Source organism: Malaclemys terrapin, chromosome 3 (genome assembly GCF_027887155.1).
Source record: "Malaclemys terrapin pileata isolate rMalTer1 chromosome 3, rMalTer1.hap1, whole genome shotgun sequence".
NCBI classification, from domain to species: domain Eukaryota; kingdom Metazoa; phylum Chordata; order Testudines; family Emydidae; genus Malaclemys; species Malaclemys terrapin.
In genome coordinates, this window is record NC_071507.1 from 46,380,126 (window position 1) to 46,402,152 (window position 22,027).

The 22,027-nt window shown below is 38.9% G+C and overlaps 1 protein-coding gene across 1 annotated transcript in view; it reads right to left on the minus strand.

Annotated features, from left to right (window-relative positions):
- USH2A (usherin) overlaps positions 1-22,027 on the minus strand; it is a 565,863-nt gene that overhangs the window by 132,678 nt on the left and 411,158 nt on the right. Inside the window, exons 47-49 of the mRNA XM_054021626.1 lie at positions 16,306-16,504; positions 5,390-5,558; positions 929-1,150 (exon numbers count right to left, since the gene is read on the minus strand). Coding sequence (XP_053877601.1) covers positions 929-1,150; positions 5,390-5,558; positions 16,306-16,504 — 590 coding nt within the window. The remainder of the gene's footprint in view (positions 1-928; positions 1,151-5,389; positions 5,559-16,305; positions 16,505-22,027) is intronic.

Sequence of the window (22,027 nt, forward strand, 5' to 3'; positions counted from 1 at the left end):
GAATATCAACAGAGGGAAAATTACTTTTTGTAGTGCTAATGAGGCCAATTCAATCATGGTGGATGTGGCCCATTCCCAAGAGTTGACAAGTAGGTGTGACTATTATCTTTTTTTCCCATTAAGACCTTAATTTTAGGTCACTGTAATTCTATGTGCAACTGTTAAACTATCGGTCCTGCTGAAGCATTGTCTGAATCCACTCTATCAAACGGAACTTGATGTGTGACAGGTGGACTGGGTACAGCGGGTGGGGATTTGGTGATTTGGTCTCATCACTAGATCTTATTATTTAAAAAAAGCTATGGGCTATTTTCCCCAGCCACTGTGTGGGTGCACAAATGAGGGAGAGGGTCCAAATAGACTCATCCCCTCTACTTCCTACTGGTTTACACCCAAAGACCCAGGAACAATGGAAATCCTTGTGCTGAGAGGCACGAGGACTTAGCACCATTCTCAGGACAAGTATCTGCAAGGGGGGTGAAGAGAGGACTGGAGTGAGGCCAGACACAGAGAGGGGGGCAGATGGTGCACTCCTCTTGGTTTTCAGAAGCTCCAGGATGTGTTGTGCCTGCCTGAAGCACACAACCTCCTGGAGTGCCTGCTCGGGCTGTGCCCTGGCTTTATGCCACAATGTAGCCCTAGATTTTAATACTAGACTATGTAACTTTTTCTCAAAAGGCAAAGAGGAGAGAGAGATGATGATGGGATGTGGAATAAAATGACCCACATCCCTGAATGCTCCTTCAGCAGGATGGGGTGGGGAGGGAGTTAAATCTTCATTTTAATGAAAGGGGCACATCTACTGTACATCTATGTGCTTCATTGCAGAGTGGCCAATGTTGGACTAGGGCTGGGGAGGTGAAGAGCCATCCATGCCCAGCCCTGGTTTTTCTATACAGAACATTTTGGTGGTAATGTCAGAGCTTACCTGGGAGAGGTCTGTATGCAGTTCCCTTGTCTCCATCACCGCAGCAGATCAGGTCTTTGCTTACTAATTGCCCACCACAGCACTGATGACTGAAGCCATCATGGAGTGATCCACCACAGCAGATCTGATTCCCTGATGTGGAATAAGGAGTACCCTGGCAGCAAGAGTCACCAACTCCAACCGAAACCCTGTTTTGTTCTTCATTAGGGCAGCACACTTCTCCTGTTAATTTAAGTATAAAATTGGTGATTTCGTGCACATGCGGCTATTAAAATCTTTGAGAGAATTCACATTTACTGCAGTGGATATTGGATTGGGGTCATAGTCTATTATCTTTAAATAAAATATCTTTCATTGCACATGAAAACACAGACTCTATACGTCAGAGTGCTGTAACATTATAAATGCTTATAACAACACCACCACAAACACACAGGCACCAAAGCAGAGGGTAAGTTAGAGCTCTTTGCAATGAAATGGCTCATATGATATTTATTGCAATATAAGCAAGACAAAGTCTGCATAGAAAAGCAACATACTTTTAAAAAAGCTTCTATATTTGTAAGCACTTTAAGCTAGATTAGTGTTGGTTTGATACTTGTAGCATAGGCAGCCACAGAGTAATGAAGATTTCACTTTTGAAGGCTGCCGATTACCATCATTTATGATGGTTGGTTTTGATGGGATTAATTGTGTACCAGAAATGGAGAGGCGATTGCTAATTCATTCAACACAGGACACAAAGTAGCTATCAAATGGTAACAACTACCATTTTGGGCTTGATTTGAAATAGTGACCTAAGAGTGGGGGTTCTATAGTATCTACCTAAACTGGAATATTTTGTGTGGCCCAAATGCTGATACTGCAGGATTTGAAAAGAAGCACGGGAAATGGAATAGGGGTGATGGCAGTGTTCTGCTTTTCAGGACAGACAGCAATACTGACAAAATATTTGGAACTCTTGTTACTTTTTAAGCAATTTTCTCTTGTCCTTCTAGTTTCATTTTCCTCTGTGACAGACACAGCTCGAATCCTCTTCTCCTGAAAGGATGTGTGTTCCAATAATGACTTTAAACCCCATGCAGCTATTTATTGCGAGACACAAAATATGCACTGATGACATTCAAGGTAGAGCATTATTTCTCTTCACTCAGAATTCGTTGGTAGAAAACGTGGCATGTGAGGGGTACTAGCATTATTTTTTTCACTCTGCTTAGAGAGTGCAACCTCCCATTTTAGCTCTGGGATACATTTTGGCACTTCAGCCTGCTCCAGAGTCACAGAACCGAGACTTCCTAATTTGTAATCTTCATGCCGTTAGCACAATATGCTGCTGTACATCTAGTGCCATCAAGCTGGCCAAACAACATCTGGGAAATATGTATGCTTAGAGAGTACCCTGTATAAATATCTTTATCAAATAAAGTCAATAATAAACAAAAAGACAAGAACAAATCTTTCCAGTATAATAGATATAATCTGTTTAGATACTTAGCCATATTTTCCTTCATTCCTCAGAATCTAATTTAGTGACTGCACAGCAATAGGCCTTAAAACAGTGAATGTAGGTTACATCAGTTGGAAATAAAACTGTTTTTTGTAAAGGACTATTAGACATTAGACACAAAGGATCAGTAACCTTCTCATTAACCTCTCAAAATGGGATCCATTCCAAGCTAGGTTTGAAATGTTTTCTCTCTGAAAACGACCATACAGTCTTACCAGTTAATTGTTATCCTTATCAAAGAATGACCCACATTAACATTTAGCTTGGGGTTATTAGCATATTTATAAAAAAAGAAAGAAAACTGACCAACATTGTTCATGTTGCTGCCCTTTAGAATAAGAAAAAAAGAGGGAGAATGCACTAAGTACATTTAAAAAAAATATTTGCAAATCATGTACAAATATTCACGGCTTCATGCTTGAGGACTATGATTGAACATGAAATATTTTCAGATACAAGATGCTTTGTGTCACTATTCTTTTCTTTCCTGATGTAAACAACATTAAGCTAGTTAACACAGACCACTGGATGGGGATAGAGGTCACAGAATATAATCTTCCCATTTCAGTACATTGAGATTAATGAGCCAGCAAAATACTTTTCTCTGGTTTTTCTGAGAGCGCATTTTTCTGATGACATCATGGTAGACATTCTAATATTGTGATATATGAATTCCTTTTCAAGGGATTGGCGCTCGAGATGTGCTGAACATTTTGGCAGAATTTCAAGCATTTCTGAGCATAGACAGTGCATGACATCTCACGGGTAATGCAAGCATTTTAGCTCCTGACCTGTCAACTGCCCGCAAAGAGATTTGTGTACTAAACACCCAACAAAAAAAAATCTTTTTGAGGGCGACCAGGCCTACAGTCTTTGAATAAAAATCAGTAACCTAAATGGGAAAAATACTTAAAAGTCATATTTCAGGAAAAAATACATTTGGGGTCTGCAAGCTCAAATTTTGTCTTAAAAGCACATTAGAAAAGGTGAGAAAAGCAGCCAGTATAGTACATCACAATACTGCATAGGAGCTATCAGCTTTGGTCATTCATATGCCAGAAAATTAGGATGTGTTGGGGAGATTACGTGCATTTAGGTGATTAGCTGCAAAGAACCCTTTCCTAATGTGATAACATGGTATTCCTGAGCTGCATTTCTAAGTTTTCAGTCCTGCATTACTGTCCAGTCCCTAGGGTGAAAGCGACTGGGAGCACTGGTACACTACTGAGACACCACCTCTCTACCTATCACTTCACCTAAGAGTGAGATCATCTGAGTGCTTGAAGTGATGGTCTGTACAGTCAACAAGTCTAGAGTTTAGGGAGTTCTCATCTAAGGTTCCAGAGGGTCTGGTATTTATTTTTCTATAGGCTTCAGCTACACTATAATTTTAAACTGATATAGTAACCAATTAGAAATATGGTTGGCTCTAATGATGGTTTGTGTCAGCACATAACATCCCGGGGTGCGTGGCCTCATAGATTTCTGGTGCTACTTTGCACAATGTTCTCTGGCTCGATCCTATGCTCATGTCACTAGCAAAGCTTGTATTGATGCAGGATCAGAGCCTCTTTCCACAAAAGAGGCACTATGGGGCAGCTGCCCAGATTTTCCTAGATTGCACACATGCAAAAACAATTAGGCAATAGGGCTGTGTTGTCAAAGAAGCTGGTGTGTGCACAGAACTCATGTGTGTTTGTTGTAAATCGGTCAGATAAGCATGTCAGAAGAGAGTCTGAGCATGTTGGAGAGCCTCTTTACTCAAGCTTTTTCTGAGGAGTTGGGCTAAGTGGGAACTGTTCCTTTCCTTTTTGCAGGGGTGGAGTTTCTGTAGTACTGACATTTTATCAGTTTGTCTGTCAAGTTATCTTTTTCATTATTTTCAAATTTGTAGTAGGTGCCTAGAGATAAGGATGATGGGTGTACAATATAAATCAAATCAACCCAACCAATGAATTGGAGACCTAAGATATAGCAGTCAGGAGCAACAAGAAATATTTAATGTTCTCTCTTAATCCCCTCACTATATAACCCAATAATGTTTACTAGTAAGTAAGTGATATTTTAAACGTTAAATGGAATTTGAAATGGATAACTGGAAGCCTTCAATATGAAGTAGAATGTGAACATTTTACCAAAAACATGATTTATTTCCTGAAAATTAGAAACAAAGGCATTTTTTAAAAGTAATGGTTAAGTTACAAAAGTTACCTGTAACTTGTCATGTGTTTCACCTGAGAATCTTTTTAAATACAGTAGTGTTCTGTTTACATGCACCATTAGTAGGAATTCCTTACGAAGAAAACCCCACACCATTTTGACAGTAATGGTGCTGTCCAGGGATCTGCAGAGACCATCATGTTACTGAACAGTCCCATGGATTAAAAATGAAGATGTACTTTCTACATTTGGAGATGAAGTCTGCTGCAGCAGTATTAACACCAGGAGCATCTGAGAAATGTTGAGCTTGCCATCCAACATATATAGTTGCACCTCTCTGTACGTATCACAGGTATGGAGGGACTAAAAGCTCTTGCTACAAGAGCAGGCAGGCAGACCATCACAAGATTAAGTCACACAAAAGACACAGCACCACAAAATTGCCTGACAGCGTCCCTATTAAGCAGAACTGCCCTCCCCATTAAGCAGCAGTTGTTGCTGTTAAGTATCATTCATGTTAAATTCGTTCGGGAAATGACCCAATTAGGAAGATTTATCGGTTAGGCATTTCCTGTGTAAGTGGAGTCGACTGTGTTTAGGCAGCAATATCAAGGCAATTTCTCATTGCCCGTTCCATGTCGGCACAGAATCTTTGCTCATCTATAAATGACATCAAAAATCTCTATAATTGCCAAACATATTAATATGTATTCACCTTCCTGGGTTTAAGAGGTACATCAACTCTACTGTGCAATTTTATTTCTTTCAAATGCTTGAAAGAAGTTGCCTCTTACCTGCTAATACCTTGGTGTAATAGCCACCACAGCACTGATACTTTGGTTGCACAGCATGTATCTGACCACCACAGCAAACCCCCAATGAATTAAGAATAAATGGAATGTACTTGTCCTCACAGCACTGGAAGCCAGGTTTATTGTTGTGCAGAATCCCATTACAACACACCTAAAAGTAGTTTAAAAAATAGAAAGCCAATATCTGTTAAACAAAACATAATGTATATGAAAAATGTGTACAATAAATCCTAGCTCTGATGTTAATATGAATGCAGGCAAACAAAATGCAACACGGCTAAAATCCTGTGCCCTCCAGCATTATTAGACTTCAATAAACTACTGTTCATCTGACAGAATGTTGCTATTTTGTGGCCTTCGACCATGCTGCACCTTAATAAAATACTCCATTAATATGAATTGTCTTCACATGACTCCTAGGATGTTTGAGTCTGGCAATGTGGAGTAGATTTCGATATATAGATATAATCTGCCCCCACCTTCCCATATTCAATTTTTATTTTGACGAGACATCTGATCTAAAAACCTTACAACTAGGAAAAACAGGACTTCCCAATATGAGCTCTTGAGTTTCCTTTTCACATTAAAATAGTTTTCTTCTTATAGCATACGATCACTTATTTATTACCACAAGTCTACAGACAATATGATCTCAAGAGAATATAATTTATATACTTTTTTCAAAATAAAATTTACATGGAAATGAATTTTGAAAAGGCCTTTTAACTGTGGTCTTCTCTCCAGGTACTGTAGAGGAAATTATACGCTTGAACAATCAAATAATTATTTGTATGCTTACTCCTGTGCAGATAGACTGGCATCCTGTATACATAACAAATCATATAGCACAGTTGGGAAAATCATAGTGAAATGTAACCTCAGAACCTGTTCAGTGCAGCTATATTATTTAGAATGGCTGCCTCTTGTGGCTAGAAGGAAAATGCAGTTGGCAGTACAGCATGAGTGTTTAATCGCGATCATCCCTTTCTTTTCTAATTCAGCTCATCACAACAACAGAGAAAGAAAAGAAAAAAAAAGAATGTGTCTATCTGTTCAAAAGGAGCTTTTGTTTGTCTAGTTTCTTTACATTCATTACTGATTGACAAAATTAAATAATTAAGAGAAGTGAATGACTTACTCCCTAGATTAACAGCTGAAATAATTGAGGAATGATGGACCAAGTGGTATGAACTGATAAAAATAAAATCGTAGATATAACATTTATAACAACACTATGTATGTCCTTCCTGGAAGAAACACACAACCCATGCTGCCACCCCATCTCCTCTGTGCTACTATCTTGTGTACATGGCACCTTTTCTTTTACTGTTCATGTAAAAAATTAATTGTATTCTCAATTATCTTGTAAATTTCTGATCACCAGATTCTGTCTGGCTTTCATGGGGGTGTGCAGTGCAGTGAAAGCAAGGAACCACTGCCTCTGACTTTCCATGGTCTGCAAAAAAGCCAGGCAGAAAGGCAGTGGCTCCATCTCTCACCACAGGACCATACAATGCCCTAAAGGGGATAGAGACGGGTGAAGCATTATAAAGGATGGGTTCACCTTATAAAGGAGTGTTGTGATAGGCACACTCCTTCTGCCATCCAGTGCTCCTTTGAGAAGGTGAAGCTCTGCACTTAAATGTAGTTGTACTTAAATCACCTGTAGTTACTACTCCTTAAAAATAAAGCTGCAGGAGGTCTGGTCGGTATTAAGCCACTCTTCCTTCTTCACTCACCTTTGTCACCAGATGGACCCAGAAGATTAGCTGCAGTGTCTCTACCTTCCCAGGTCCTTAAAAGTACCCTTGGCTCTATCAAATCAGCCAATATGTGTATCACTGGCCCCAATGTAGACTGCATGAATTAGAAATTCTTCAGCCTTCGTAAGGGTATCCTCTGCTCCTCTTTTCATATTACTTCTCTTGGGACATCAGAGGCAGTATATAATCTAGTTATCTGAGTAAATGATGGCTTAAAACCTAGTCTTCAACCCTGCTCTATCTCTTTCCCACTGACGATCCCTTCTGATGGTGCTTCTCTTTGTAATCTACCTAATTTGGTTTCTCTGGTTTCTTTCACAGGCTTCAGTTGCTTGTCAATGTTTCCTTGTCACCCAGGATGAAAAGCAGTGAGAACTTCATCCAGATAGTGTCCCCCTAGACTTTGCAGAAATAGAAGTACTGCACATCTTTGAATTAGCCAGCACTGGATCCTGCAGTAGCCCTCTAATAGTCCAGCTGATGCCTTCAAGCAATGCTTCGAGTGGACTGGGCACAGCCACTCCACATGCCTCAAAGAAGTATTGTAAGGCTCACTTTATTACTGATTGTAAAGTGTTTTGAGACCCTTGGATGGAAGGTGCTATGTAAGTGTAAAGTATAATTATTAATGTTTCTTCTTTCCCAACTGAACTCCCTTGGGAAATCCCCTATCAGATAACTAGCTATGTTCTCTGACCCTCAGTAGCTCCACACTCTTATTTAAAATGACTCAAGTCTTCCTGTCAGGATCTTCCAAAACCCCACACAGAGCTTCCAAAAAAAATCCCCAGTCAGAGCTAAAATACGTCTGGACTTTTTTATCTGGCATTACCAATTGATGTACTTGGTGCTATTATTATGTAGCTACATAACATCCTCTGCAGCCAGCTGTAAATTGTGAAATAGCACTTTTTTGGCAGCACTCTCAAGACAGTCAGTTACTATTTGCATTGGTATTAAGCTCAAAGAATTTGCATTATCAACCCATAAAATAAAATGTATTCAAGTAGCGTTAGGATTATGTCACAAACCAAATCAGCAAAGGCATTGAAAGTAATGGCTAAAGGTTATTATTATCTCATCCTCTTATATTTAGGTGCGGCGGCACATACTGGATGTTGTAACGGTGCCCAGCAATTTGAGATCCTTGCAATAATCAGACACAGTAGCCCAAACACTTGACCAGGTCTTAGATTCCCCCCTGTAGAAGGCTGTGACATATGTACAGACTAGACAGTAGGTCATAGTGTTATTAAATGCAATGGTGTAGACAGCTTGTCCTTAGCTATAGTCACTGTACTTAAACATGTTGTTACATTAATTCATTTGCAAATTGATACCTGTAAAAATCTTACTATCACACACACAGTGGTAAATCACTCTCGGGCTGTATTTTCTATGAACAGCAGGTGGTGATCGTGTTCCCTCTGCTCACGAAAGGCATCCTTCAAGCTACTAGCTGTGAGCACTTGGTTGCTCAGGCATGCAGTTGTGTAAGGCAGGGAGCAGCCATGTTTATCTATCTTATCACACACACACACTCCTCCAGAGCCACCTATGAGACTGGCAAGTCTCAAAAGACTAGATGGAATTCTTATGAGCTATGAGCTTGTTAAAAACACTTTTCTGCTTGTGGAGCAAGCACTGCAGCAAGGACTGACCCATGGCATCCTCATGTGGGAAATAAATCTCTTCTATTAGTGAGTACTGCTATTTTTTGGTTAATTGGTCCCCAATACTGTATAAGTTCCCAGCTGTCCATTGGCCAGACCATAGGAACTGAAAATGCGTCTCCTGGTGTTACATTACAGGGACCTGGTGCTGTGGTGAGAGTCCAATGGGGCCTCCCACTCCTTTTCCCAAGCTGTTGCTTTCCTTGGACAATTAACACAGATGTGAATTTTAAAACCTAAGAGTAAAAATTCTGTTTGCAGTGCTATATGTTGTCCTAGTAGAATAATTTGCATTTGGGATGTTATTGACCAAAGCTTACTATATTTCTGTACTGTCCTCTTTTTTGGGGCCAGATGTTGACCTGAGCATCTTGCCCAAGCCCTGAGAGAACCTAGAATGGACTTTGCAACCCTGCTGCTAGTGTTCATGTGAATGTTGACAGACTTGTGGCCTGAACGGAATGTGCCTTGTGATGCTGCCTTAATGTCCAAGAGTCCTGCCTGTGAGATTGAGCTATTTCAGGAGGCTAGGTATAGAGCCACTATTTTTGTTGCTGTTCTTCTTAAAGAAATGAGTCCTGACAATGTTTTGAATAAATGGCATTCATGTATTAATTATGATGAGTCAAGGGGCAAGCTTGCACCTCCTAGTCATGCCAGAGCTCCATTTGATTAGTTCATTAACAGCAGATTTATGTAGCTTGTCGCTGCTGAAAATAAAAGTACTACAGCTGTATTAACACTTCCATTCAGTCTCCTTTTAGGCACTGAACTGTTCACTGTGACCATTGTTGTTATTCAAACTCATGAGCCATTGCTTAATGAAATTATTTCCCTTTACACCACTATTTTAATTATTTTTTTTTACTGTGACAATCTCTCATTGCTTGCTTTGTTAAATTCAGGATGCACATAGCAACAGCAGGACAGTTCAGGTGGTATAGCTACACAGGCAATGGAGAAGTGCCTTCAGCACTTCAGGTATCTTAGCTGCTGGGTGGAGTTGTAACACACTCCACCATTAATTTGAATATCTCCCTCAGAACTCCAGAGGATGTTTGTTCAATTGGCTAATGTCCTTTTAAAGATTTCAAGTGTGAACAGGATTGTGTGGGCAACACACATTAGTAACAACACCTAGGCAAGAGAGTGTTATGAACTTCAGCAGACTGAAAACACCAGCATAACAATCCTGGGACTGAAAAAGAGGTATTGTCACATAGTGTATATTTCATATGTGATTATACAAATGAGGTCCCTCCTGTCAAGCAAACCACAGATGTATTGTAAGCCAGGAACTCGACACTCAGCTTTTCAGTAAAGCTTGTCTTCCTATGATTTTTGGCATTCAAGCATCACACACTTGTCCAATGACGGCATAAGAGTGTATTTTGATAAAGAAAGAAAGAAATGCCATCCCAAGGAGTTTTAGTAGAATAAGTTCAAACAGGTTTAAAAGATTCAACAAGTGCAGAACAAATTAAATAGGATTAAACTTAGGACCTGATCCAAAGCACATTGAAGTCAATGGGAGTCTTTCCATTGACGTCAATGGGCTTTGGATGAGGCTTTAAACTACCTCATTCATGGTCCTTTGCATGTGCATGGATTTAAAATGAAACAGTGACTCACACAGAGTAAAAGATTATTTGACACATGCATTCCTATTATTGAAGTGTGGGTTTCTTTGTTGGGGGCGGAATTGTGTTTTAACACTCTTATTTTGTATATAAGGAACAAAGAATACAGTCCCTTTGTTCCAGTGTTCCATAACAACCAAATATTTTGATATTGCAAAATGTCACCCTTTGATCAACGGATAAGGAAAAATGTTAATACATAACACTGGATCCCCAATTTAATTACATACAAATGGACTGATTGTCCTCTCACTTAATACCTGTACAAATCAAGTATAACCCCATTTAAGTCAATGGAATTACACCAGGATAAAACTGGTGCGAGAGGAAAATCAGGTCCATTGTCTCTTGCATAAAATATACAATTAATAAAACGAGTCAAATGCCAGCTTGCTTGAGGGAGATTCCATGCCATATTTCAAAGATGACTTTGCCAGTGTTTGCCCCAATTACCACTGGTTAAAGCCCATATGAAAGGGAGTGGAAAGAGAAGGAAAGAAAAGACTGCAGCTCAGCATGGGGTTTCTGTGACCAAAGTTAGATGCTTGCTGTTGAGCAAGCAGATGTGGCTCAAGAGGCATGTGTTGGCTGAAGTAGTTGAGCTTTATGCAAAAGGGAGCAAGAGGAGTTGGGAAAAGCTGATTTTGGCTTAGGGTATGAAGTTACCAGGTTTCACTTGAAGGAGAGGAGTACTTGTGGCACCTTAGAGACTAACAAATTTGAGCTTATGCTCAAATAAATTTGTTAGTGTCTAAGGTGCCACAAGTACTCCTGTTCTTTTTGCGAATACAGACTAATACGGCTGCAACTCTGAAACTTGAAGGAAAGTGAGAGGAAAAAGAACGAATCAAATGTGGTTCAACAGGGTAGTCTCTGGGGGCGCCATAGGAAGAACTCAGCAGCACAGCAATCATGACAACTGCATTTGAAAATCCACAGGTCTTCTTCAAAGTCTCATTACCCATTTAATCAGAGCCCTTTCAGACTTAGCTGTGCCCCAACAGGCCCGTTTGGATATTGTCCCCCCAAATCATTCACACACAGTCCTGCTCTCTCGTCAATGGCCAAATTTTATGTGGATGCCTGGCTCAGAGGAAGGCAACAGAACACCATCGGTACGTTGGGAGTGTTATTTGCATTTCAGAAGCAGAATGGGCAGGACATGCCTCTAGTCAGATGTTCAAATTAGAGCTGTGCTAATCATGGATTTTTGGTTTGCTGACAGTTGTAAAAAAATTGTGGGGAAAAATTGTTTTCAATCAACTCAAAATCAAAAATTTCCAGAATTTTTGGCAAATTGAAAAGTTGGGAAAAAATTCATTTCAGGTTTCAGGACAAACAAAACATTTAATTCAACCTGAAATTAAACATTTGATTTTGATTTCAGGCATTTTAAAACTTAAAAAAAAAAGGATATTTCTAAACAACAGGAAAAATCAAAACATTTAATTTAGAAAATGTCAAAATGAAATGTTTTGACTTTTTCAGAAATTTTTTTTTAGGGGTTGTTTGGTTTGGAATTTTTTTTTTTAACCAAAATAATTTGCTGAAACAACATGAATCAATTAAAGTTTTATCAACCCAAGCCTGCAGTTTTTTCTCAAAAAAAAATTTTCAGCTGACAAATTTCACCCAGCTATATTCAAACATATAAAGTGGCGATAGAGTGTCCCACAGTGATTCCCACAGGCCCTTAGGGACTGTTGGCAATGTGTATTACAGCAGGCCAAGCACTGATTTGTGATGAGGATCCACAGTAGAGAAGATAAGGGGACAATATTTTCATAAAGTCACCTGCATGAATGAGTTGATATTTTATATAGGTCTATGTGACATGGCTGTCTTTGCCCTTTGGACCACCTGAAATCGCCTGGGCACTTCCACATTTGTAAGCATCACTGTGTTATTTACGGAGTCCTCTCCACTAGTTCACCAGTACAACCTCAGGCAGGGACATACAATTAGAAATAAACTTCCCCCTTTGCCCACTCTCTGGGGAGGGAGAGGGAAAGATCTCCTCTTCTCGATATCCTGTCTCCTATGGCCCCCTTCCAGCCTTCCTCCCTTGCACTTTCTTCCCTCTCCTTTAACTGTTCCCAGCTGACGGGCTGATTGCTGTCATTGGGTAGGTCTACACCGCGATTAGAAAAAAAAAACCCCAAAACCCCAACACCCATGGCAGAGAGTCTCAGAGCCAAAGCTAAAAATTGCAGTGTAGGCACTGGGGCTCGGGTTGGAGCCTGGGCTCTCAGATCCTCGCCCTCATGGTTTCAGAGTCAGGGCTCCAGCCCGAGCCCCAATGCCTACACTGCAATTTTATAGCCCTGGAGCCCCAAATCCTCGAGCCCAAGTCATCTTGCCAGGGGCCAGCTGCAGCCATGCTGTCGAACTTTTATCCCAGTGTGAACATACCTATTAGCTTATCAGCTTCCTGCCTAATTAAGCCATTAAGCACGCATCCTCGCCAACCTTAAATCCACTCCAGGGGGTAGGAATAGTTAGTACCTTAGTGACCAGAACACTGGGTCAGCTCTAGGCTGCTAGCACTCTGGCACCGTCTATTTTAAAAAACAACAGAGGATCCTGTGGCACCTTTGAGACTAACAGAAGTACTGGGAGCATAAGCTTTCGTGGGTAAGAACCTCACTTCTTCAGATGCAAGTAATGGAAATCTCCAGAGGCAGGTATATATCAGTGTGGAGATAACGAGGTTAGTTCAATCAGGGAGGGTGAGGTGCTCTGCTAGCAGTTGAGGTGTGAACACCAAGGGAGGAGAAACTGTTTCTGTAGTTGGATAGCCATTCACAGTCTTTGTTTAATCCTGATCTGATGGCGTCTATTTTAAATTACTCCCAGGGCCCTAATCCCACACTAATAGTAATAAATGCTTACCAATGCTTGTACTGCACCTAGCTCAATAGGACCAAATCCTGAAGAAGAAGAAGAAGAAGAAGGGTCTTCTAGGAGTCTTGAGCATTACCGAAGTGCAAACAATAAGTAATACAACCTCTGGTGGAGTGGACTCAGTAAATAACAGTAGCGTTTACAAACATGAAGTGTCCTGTCTGTCATATAAGGATAATTACCTCAGAAGGCAGATCTGAGGCTAAATGTATTAGTGTTTGTGAGATGCTCAGTTAGTACAGTGATGAACACCATAGCAGAAAAATAAAACTAACAAAGATGTATTTTAAACATAGAAAATGCAAGTATTTATAAAAGACTGTTTGAAGTGTTGTAGCCATGTTGATCCCAGGATCTTAGAGAAACAAGATGGGTGAGATAATATATTTTATTGGGCCAACTTCTGTTGGTGAAAGAAAGCTACTCAGAGGTCTTCTTTGGGTCTATCACAACATATGCTATACCTCATCCCGTACACTAAAATGCCCCAATATCAACTATGTGGGTGAAGCCAAATAATCATTACACTCCAATTAATTCACACAGAAAAATGGTAAAAGACAAAAACACCATATCACTCATGGGCAAACACTTTTCAAAAAACCATCACTGCTTATCTGACCTCTCAGTCCTTGTCCTTAAAGGAAACCTGCACAACACCTTCAAAAGATGAGCCTGGGAGCTTAAACTCATAACTTTGTTAGACACTAAAAATCATGGTCTTAATAAAGACACCAGATTTATATCTGGTTACAACAATTTATATATGGTTACAAACCCACTACCCTTCGCCCCTCCTTGTTATCCTATGACTGGAGAAGTGTTATCGGGCCACTTCACCTTGGAATGTACTAACTACATATGCTAAACAATCTGTTCCACCTTGTATTTAGTTGCAGCACTCTGAATACCTTTCCCAGACCTGAAGAAGAGCTCTGTGTAAGCTTGTCTCTTTCACCAACAGAAGTTGGTCCAATAAAAGATAGTATCTCACCCACCTTGTATCTCTCTCTATATGAGACTGAAATTTTCCATCCTAAGAGTCACTGTGAAAACTGAGTGAAGAAAAACAAAGTAAACCGCAATCATTAAGAAAAAATATCTTTTAAAGTCAGTATTAATAATTCAGTATAAGTAGTATAGGTAAGGGGTAGATATATATTTTTTTTCTTTACGTCATCCCTAGAAGTATTAAAAATAATCCACATGCTACATTTTATTAAATATTTACATTTGTTTCTCAAAATTAACAAACAAAAAACCCCATAAATTCATTTACATTCCAGAACAAAATCATGCTCATAAGTCAGCAGTAAGGTTTCACAAACGCTAGGTGCATGGCACTCTATTGAATGCAACCCAAAGCTAAACCTATGTCAGCTGGAATAATTTATATTTTGATCTGAATCCCTCAAATAACTCACTTTCTTAATTACTGTCTCCTCTGACAGTGAATCTTGTGAATACACAGTTAGCTTTAGACACTGCATGCGGGATGATGCTGTTGACAAATAGCGACATTATTTCATTACATTAAATCTTACCCTCAAACTAAGAGTTTTCTACCTCATTTGTCAATAAAAACCATTTACAGACTCCTACTGTCTGGCTGAACTATTGATCCAACTCCTGAACAGCAACTGATTAATCTGCAAATGACCATAATTTAAAAATATTCCTGATAAATCATGATAGTTCCATTCAGAGTTGCTCATTATTGTCATGTAAACAACCACCCACTTGTATCTGAATCTAAATAGATTTGCTGTAAAGCAGAATCAAGTCATTCAATCAAGGAAGAATTTGAAAGGCACCTAATCATCCCAATAAACTAATATTTGTCATGAAAATTATGATGAATGATAAGAGTTAAATGTACACCACAAAGCTTTAGGCTTCACTTCATGACTTTCCCCATAGTTTTTTTTCAAATAGACATGTGTACTACAGTGTAATTGCAAACCTAGAAACTTCACTATGGTCTCTATGCTTCACACTATGACTACTTAGAACTTTATAGTGACAATGCTGAAAGGACTTAGATCCTCATATACTTCAAAAAGCACAGCTCCTTACTATCTGAGCTAATGAAGTATCTCCGTTAGCAGTATAAGGAATTTAACACACCTCTGAGCAGTTCTGATTGTATCCACTCAAGCCAGTGGTACACATACACTAACTAGTTAATTACAGGATTTCTTCTGATTAGGATAAATTGTAGTAGAGGGAGTTTATACTTTTCCTGGAAAATTTTTTCAGAGAAAACGGTTCATATAGCCATAGTTTTTAAGGCTATAAGGGACCATTAGGTGATCTAGTGTGACCTCTTTCAACAAAGGCCATAGAACTTATGCCTGTAAAGCCCAAGAACTTATGTTTGATTAAAACATCTCTTCCAGAAGGGCATCTAGCCTTGATCTGAAGACATCGAGAAGTGGAGAATCCACCACTCTCCTTGGTAGTTTGTTCCAATGGTTAATCACTTATTGTCAAAAATTGTGCCTCATTAATAATTTGAATTTGTCTGGCTTAACTTCATTTCCAGGCGTTAGTTCTTGTTATGCCTTTCTCCATAGGTTAAAGAGCCCTTTAGTATCTCATACTTTTTCCCTGTAAAGGTTCTTAAATGTGGGGACCAGAGCTGGATACAGTATGTATCATTCTCAACAATATTGTACGCAGAGGTAAAAATCACCTCCTTATTTCTACTCACTATTCCCCTCTTCACACTTCCAAGAATCACATTAGCCTTTTTGCCACAGCATTGCACTGGGAGCTTATGTTAAGTTGTTTGTCCACTATGACCCCTAAATACTTTTCAGTGTCACTGTTTTCCAGGGTACAGTCAGCATTCTTTGATTCTAGATATATGATCTTGCATTTGACTGTTAAGTTAAATATATGCAATTTGCAAGTACCTTAGACTCTGGATGATAGCACAGGTCTCCACAGATGTTTTCATGTATCTTACATTCCAGTGATAGGCATGGTCTATTGCTTTGGTTCATTGGTAGCTGCTGGGCTGCAATACACCTCCGCCAGGCTTTACGTAAGAGATCATATCCAAGAATAATGCCATTTGGTTGTCCTGGTGATGCCCAGTCAATTTGAAGAGATCTACAGTAAATAGAATAATTAATGTCTGGTACAACAATTAATTTAATATTCCTATTTTTAGTTGCGCTTCTGCTGACATTCACATTAATTTAGAAGTCTCCAGCAGTTTCTTTTTATATTAGTCATATGGGTGGAATTATTTAAAGTGTCAAAAATCCCCTTCTAAATTGTCAAATTAACAAAATCTTTAATAGCCAAAAAAGTAGCAAACTAGGAAAATTTGATAATATTTGGGAAAATGAACTCCTTGTATGGACTGGACAAAGCACCTAAAAACTTAGAGATATAAAAGACCAATTAGATCATCCAGTCTAGGTATCTGCTAACATAAGATTTATCCTTACAGAACATTTTCTAGCATTTTGTCCAGTTTAATATAGAATAAGTCAGACCCTGGCAGGGGAATGGATTAGAAGACCTAATACAGTAGATACTTCCTATCTCCAGCTTCTATGACTCTAGGATGTACTGTAGCATTGGGTAGTAGCACCATTGCCAAAGTTGAGATAGACATTCCATTGTAAACCAATCTTTTCATTTGTTAATAACTTTCACAAAATAATTCCTTTTGGTCTGAAATGTCTTCTAATTGTTCCCTCCTCATTGGAGAATTAAAGAAGACCAAAAACAATGTGCCCTTTGAGTTAGATAAGAATGAAAAAATATGCATCTTTTTTCTGCGTTAGCAAAATTGTTTGATTTTATCTTTTTGGTGGTCACATAACTCAACATGATGAATTTTAAAAACTTCAGACTTAGAATGTGGCTCAGTAAGCAATATTCCTCTTTCTAAGTTTGAACTTCTTTCATTCAGAAATAAAGCTAGAAGTGAAAAAAGAGTGTGTATAGCATGAAGGATTCAAGGCTCCTGGATCTCCTATGTGAAAGGTGTGATTCTGAACTATATCCAACATAGTGCCTACAAGGCACAATCCAGTCCTTGGTTTCAATATTTAGCACCAGACTATCCAGTTTAGAAGAGAATGAATTTTATATACAGATAGGAGGACTAAAGGAAAAAAATCAGTCTAGTCTGTAGAACACTGGTCACCATTAAAAGCCATGAGTATTGTCTCCAGGATCAGACCCAGCATTACTAAAAACAGCATTTTATTTTTTCAAAGGAAAGATCTCAAAATTGTCACTAAAAAGAATAAGAACACCCTCTCCCCTAAAATATTTCATATTAAAACATTTTCACATGGATATTTAGAATTAAAATGTTATTAATTTAAAGTTTCATATTCTAGCACAATTATGATCACCACTTTACATGTATTTAGGCTGTTTTGTGTTTCTCTCACTGTACATCAGGTGACATTCTCACTTAGGTAATAGATTGAAGTGCAGGATTACTGCTACATACCAGTCCTCCTATCTGTATATAAAATTGTCTAGTACTTACTATTCCCACAATACATTTTTTTTAAAATCTCCATAGCCCAATTACACAGCCACTGTCAGAATGCCAGTGACATCATAAATTAGCATTAATTTAAACCAAGACAGTTACACTCAAACAACAGCAGCTGAGATAAACTTTGACATCTTAACAGAATAAAAATAACAGCGCACTATTATTTCACTTCCTTGAGGTATAAACAGAGGAACACACATAGCAATATGCATCTGCAGAGAGAGAATTAATGTCACCTATGAAGGAATAACTTCATAGGTGACTTGTAGAGTCACCATTATTATTCTGAGGTCTTCATCTGACTCACTGAATTAATTCCACATTCTGTAGATGGCTATTTTGTATTCACTGCATATTCAACTATCAAAAAAACCCTCCCTACACTCAAGTAACATTCCTGGGTCTGCTTTAAACCCACAAAAACAGGAAAATATACAGAGAAAGCTGAAGAGGGGAGAAGAAAAGAAAAGAAAGAAAGGCTAGTACTTCAATCTTTATTCATACCATTGTGACTCTCTTCCAGTCTTTGCACACTGCAGTACCATGGCAAAGCCAACATTTCTAGCCATACTGCTGAATGATTTTGTGTTCGAGAGTTTCACTCAGACCCTTGGGGTAAATTTTCAAAGCATTGTGCAGGGTTTTACAGGTTTGCAAGTCACATTTCTCACTAAAGTCAATCGGAATCACATGTCTAAAACCTCGTACAATGGTTTGAGCATTTTACCTTTTATATAGGGCTCAATGTATGCTACTGTGTAAAAAGCAAGCACGTTATTATTATTCTATTTACACAGATACAACTAGAGCTAAGTGAATATTATTTAAAATAACTCTGCAAATACTTGCCCAAATTCTTTAATACATTTGTTTTAGCCATGCTCATGCCCTTCAGTGTGTCCTTTCCAGGTGAAATGTACCCCTGTCCAGAGGACCAGGACAAAGACTATGCACCACTTAAGATAGATTTATATTCAGCAGGGTCTGCATAGGACTTACGCTGCACATAAGCTTTGTATTTGTGTAACAAATGTCACCTTGGCCAACACATTAGAGACTGAACTGGGGGCCTCCACAGGTATAGATTCTTGAGTGTCCACTGCTTGAGCTAAAGAGCCAGACTCTGTAGTTGGGAGCTGTAATAGAATCACATCTTCTGGATTGGCACAGACGGGGATGCCAATCTCTGTGGGTTTACACATTTCCTCTGGACAGAGGAAACTCATCCCAAGCAGCTGAGGTCCAGCAGAGTTCAGCCCCCACTTATATGACAGCTGTCATCTTTGCTAACACACTAAGGATCGAACCAGGGACCCATGCTTTATGGGAGATATAGTCCAGCTGGGGAGCCTGACCAACAGAAGAGAACCTTGACATGAGACACCAGAACTACAACTCCCAGGAGGCACTGAAGCACCTCAGGAGGATATATTAATTTCAAACTGACCTCGACAACATGTTTTGATTAGTTCAACAAACCAAAATGAAACATTTTAATTCAGTAAAAGGAACAGGAGTACTTGTGGCACCTTAGAGACTAACAAATTTATTAGAGCATAAGCTTTCGTGGACTACAGCCCACTTCTTCGGATGCATATAGAGGCTAGCTTGATTAGCACTTCAAAAGTTTTTTTCTCTTACTTAATTTGCCTCTCAGAGTTGGTAAGACAACTCCCACCTGTTTATGCTCTCTGTATGTGTGTATATATATCTCCTCAATATTTATTCCACTCTGTATGCATCCGAAGAAGTGGGCTGTAGTCCACGAAAGCTTATGCTCTAATAAATTTGTTAGTCTCTAAGGTGCCACAAGTACTCCTGTTCTTTTTACGGATACAGACTAACACGGCTGCTACTCTGAAACCTGTCATTTTAATTCAGGAATGTTGAAATATTTCATTTTAATCAGAAATGTTTAATCAGACATTTCTGAATCAAACATTTTCAGAATTTTCCATTCTACAAATATTTCAATACAGTATTTCAACTTTTTGTCCCAATAGAGAATAAAACAAAATTTTGAAATATCTGAATTTTGATCAGCTCTAGTTATTAAGAGTTTGATTATTATAGTATCAACAACCCCAAGGATCCAAAAATCATAAGCCAGCCCCACCCATGCCCAAAATCATAAGTTTGTCTTAAACATTATGAGATATAAAAACAAGTAATTTGGGGGTTCTGATGTTAGAGTCTTTAGGGTTCATATTTTAAGCTTTTCTCCTCAAGGATGAGGGCTAGACATTTACTTAAAAAAAAAATCTTAGATTCTCACACAAGCAACTGACTTTGGGAGTGGGGGGCTTAAGAAAAATACCAAAAATTATGAGATTCACAATAAAATGGTAAAAGATGGGAACACTGTTACCAGTAATGATCATTGGAGCAAATAAATTTCTAATTAGGGATCACATATATTGAATTATTGTCTCTCTACCACCACTTCTTCATAGCATAGGGAGTCTTTTGTATCAAGGACAACAGAACTTAGATATTTAGGGACACAGTATGACACACAATAACCAAGACACAGACTTGCTGGGACTGGGAATCAGGTAAATAGTGCTTTGCTCCTTAAGAGCTACAGGTTATAAGTGCTATACAGCTAAGTATTTATTATTAGAGAATTTTTAGCTTGAAGATCACAGATCCTCAGGATAATTCTTACTCATTTGTCATGGTCTGGATTTATGCAATAGCTCTATAATCCACATGTGCACCTGTAAGTTCTGCTTCCCCCAAAAGCACCTAAGGGGCTTTTCATTTCTTTCAGACAGCTCTGAGGATTTCTCTGTAGTGTAGCCCCTAGCCCTCAGACTCCTTATCACAGCCACCAACCTCTTAGTTCAGAACAGGATGGAACCTCCAATAGGTTTCATCTGCACTGTCCCTTACTTGTCTAGAGTGGTCAGAGTTATTAAGCAACACAGCCATTACGTACTTTTCTGGAAGGCTGAGTTTATCACCTTTGAAACACAAGAAAGAAAGAAAGAAATCTGTTTTTTTAAAAAACAAAAACTGATTTTCAAAACAGAGAAAGTGATTAGTCCACTACCCAAACCAGTAGTCAGCTGGAAAGTGCATGGCATGGTGAGAGAAGAGCTGCATGCGTCTAGTACTGAAATTAAATGCTCTCACCTAGGGATTAATCCTGAGCTCCTTACTCAGGCAAACTGCACCCTTGATTGCAATGGGAATGATGACTGAATAAGAACTGAGAAAAAACTGAACAAGGAGTTCACGAATGGGTTCCATACCATTTTGTGTTTCAAGACTGGCATTAAAAAAATGAATAAATATTGGACTGTAACATTTTGTACCAAGTTTCAGCCTGAAGCTGAGTTACTGTTGGGGGTGGTGGGGAAAGAAGGTATTCATAATGGTGATGGTGGTATAACCTTCATTAGAACAGCCTGGATAGAGCTGCTATCAGAAAGACTTCTAAAAAGTTGGTGGGTGAAATTATAATTTATGTCATACAACACCTGGAGGCAAATTTGAAAACAATTATTTGTGAATGCTACAAAGACATTATCCTACAGCTTTCTCATCAATAATACAGCTCCCGAAACGGATTCAGAAGTGGAGAAACTGCCAGGGTTCCAATTAAAGACAATAAACTGCATGATCTGTGCTATATCTCATCCTTCTCATGAGCCTATACTCTAGAAATGCCCTTTTTTGTCTGTTGGCAGATACATATTAACATGTCCTTTTGTTTATACAAACTGGAATTTTCCCCCTAAGCTTATTCCTATATGGAGGATAAATAAGCAAAATTCATATTCAGTCCAGCACCTGCTGAAGCTGTCAGCTGCTGTGTTTGTCATATTTCAATCAAAGCTGAAGCCAGCCAGCCATTTTTATACTGCACAGTCCCTACATACTCGAGGACCAGAATTAATGAATTAGCTATTGATTAAATTCCACTCTAGCAAATCCACCGTGGCAAATAAATGAACTACCCGGGGCACATGTAGGCCACGGCCAGACATGTCCGGGCAATCGATCAGTAGTTAGTATTCTTTTGGGATATAAGAGCAGCTGATGATAATATGACATGTAGGGAAAGGCAATGTAGAAACAGTCTGTTTCTGGCTGAACAG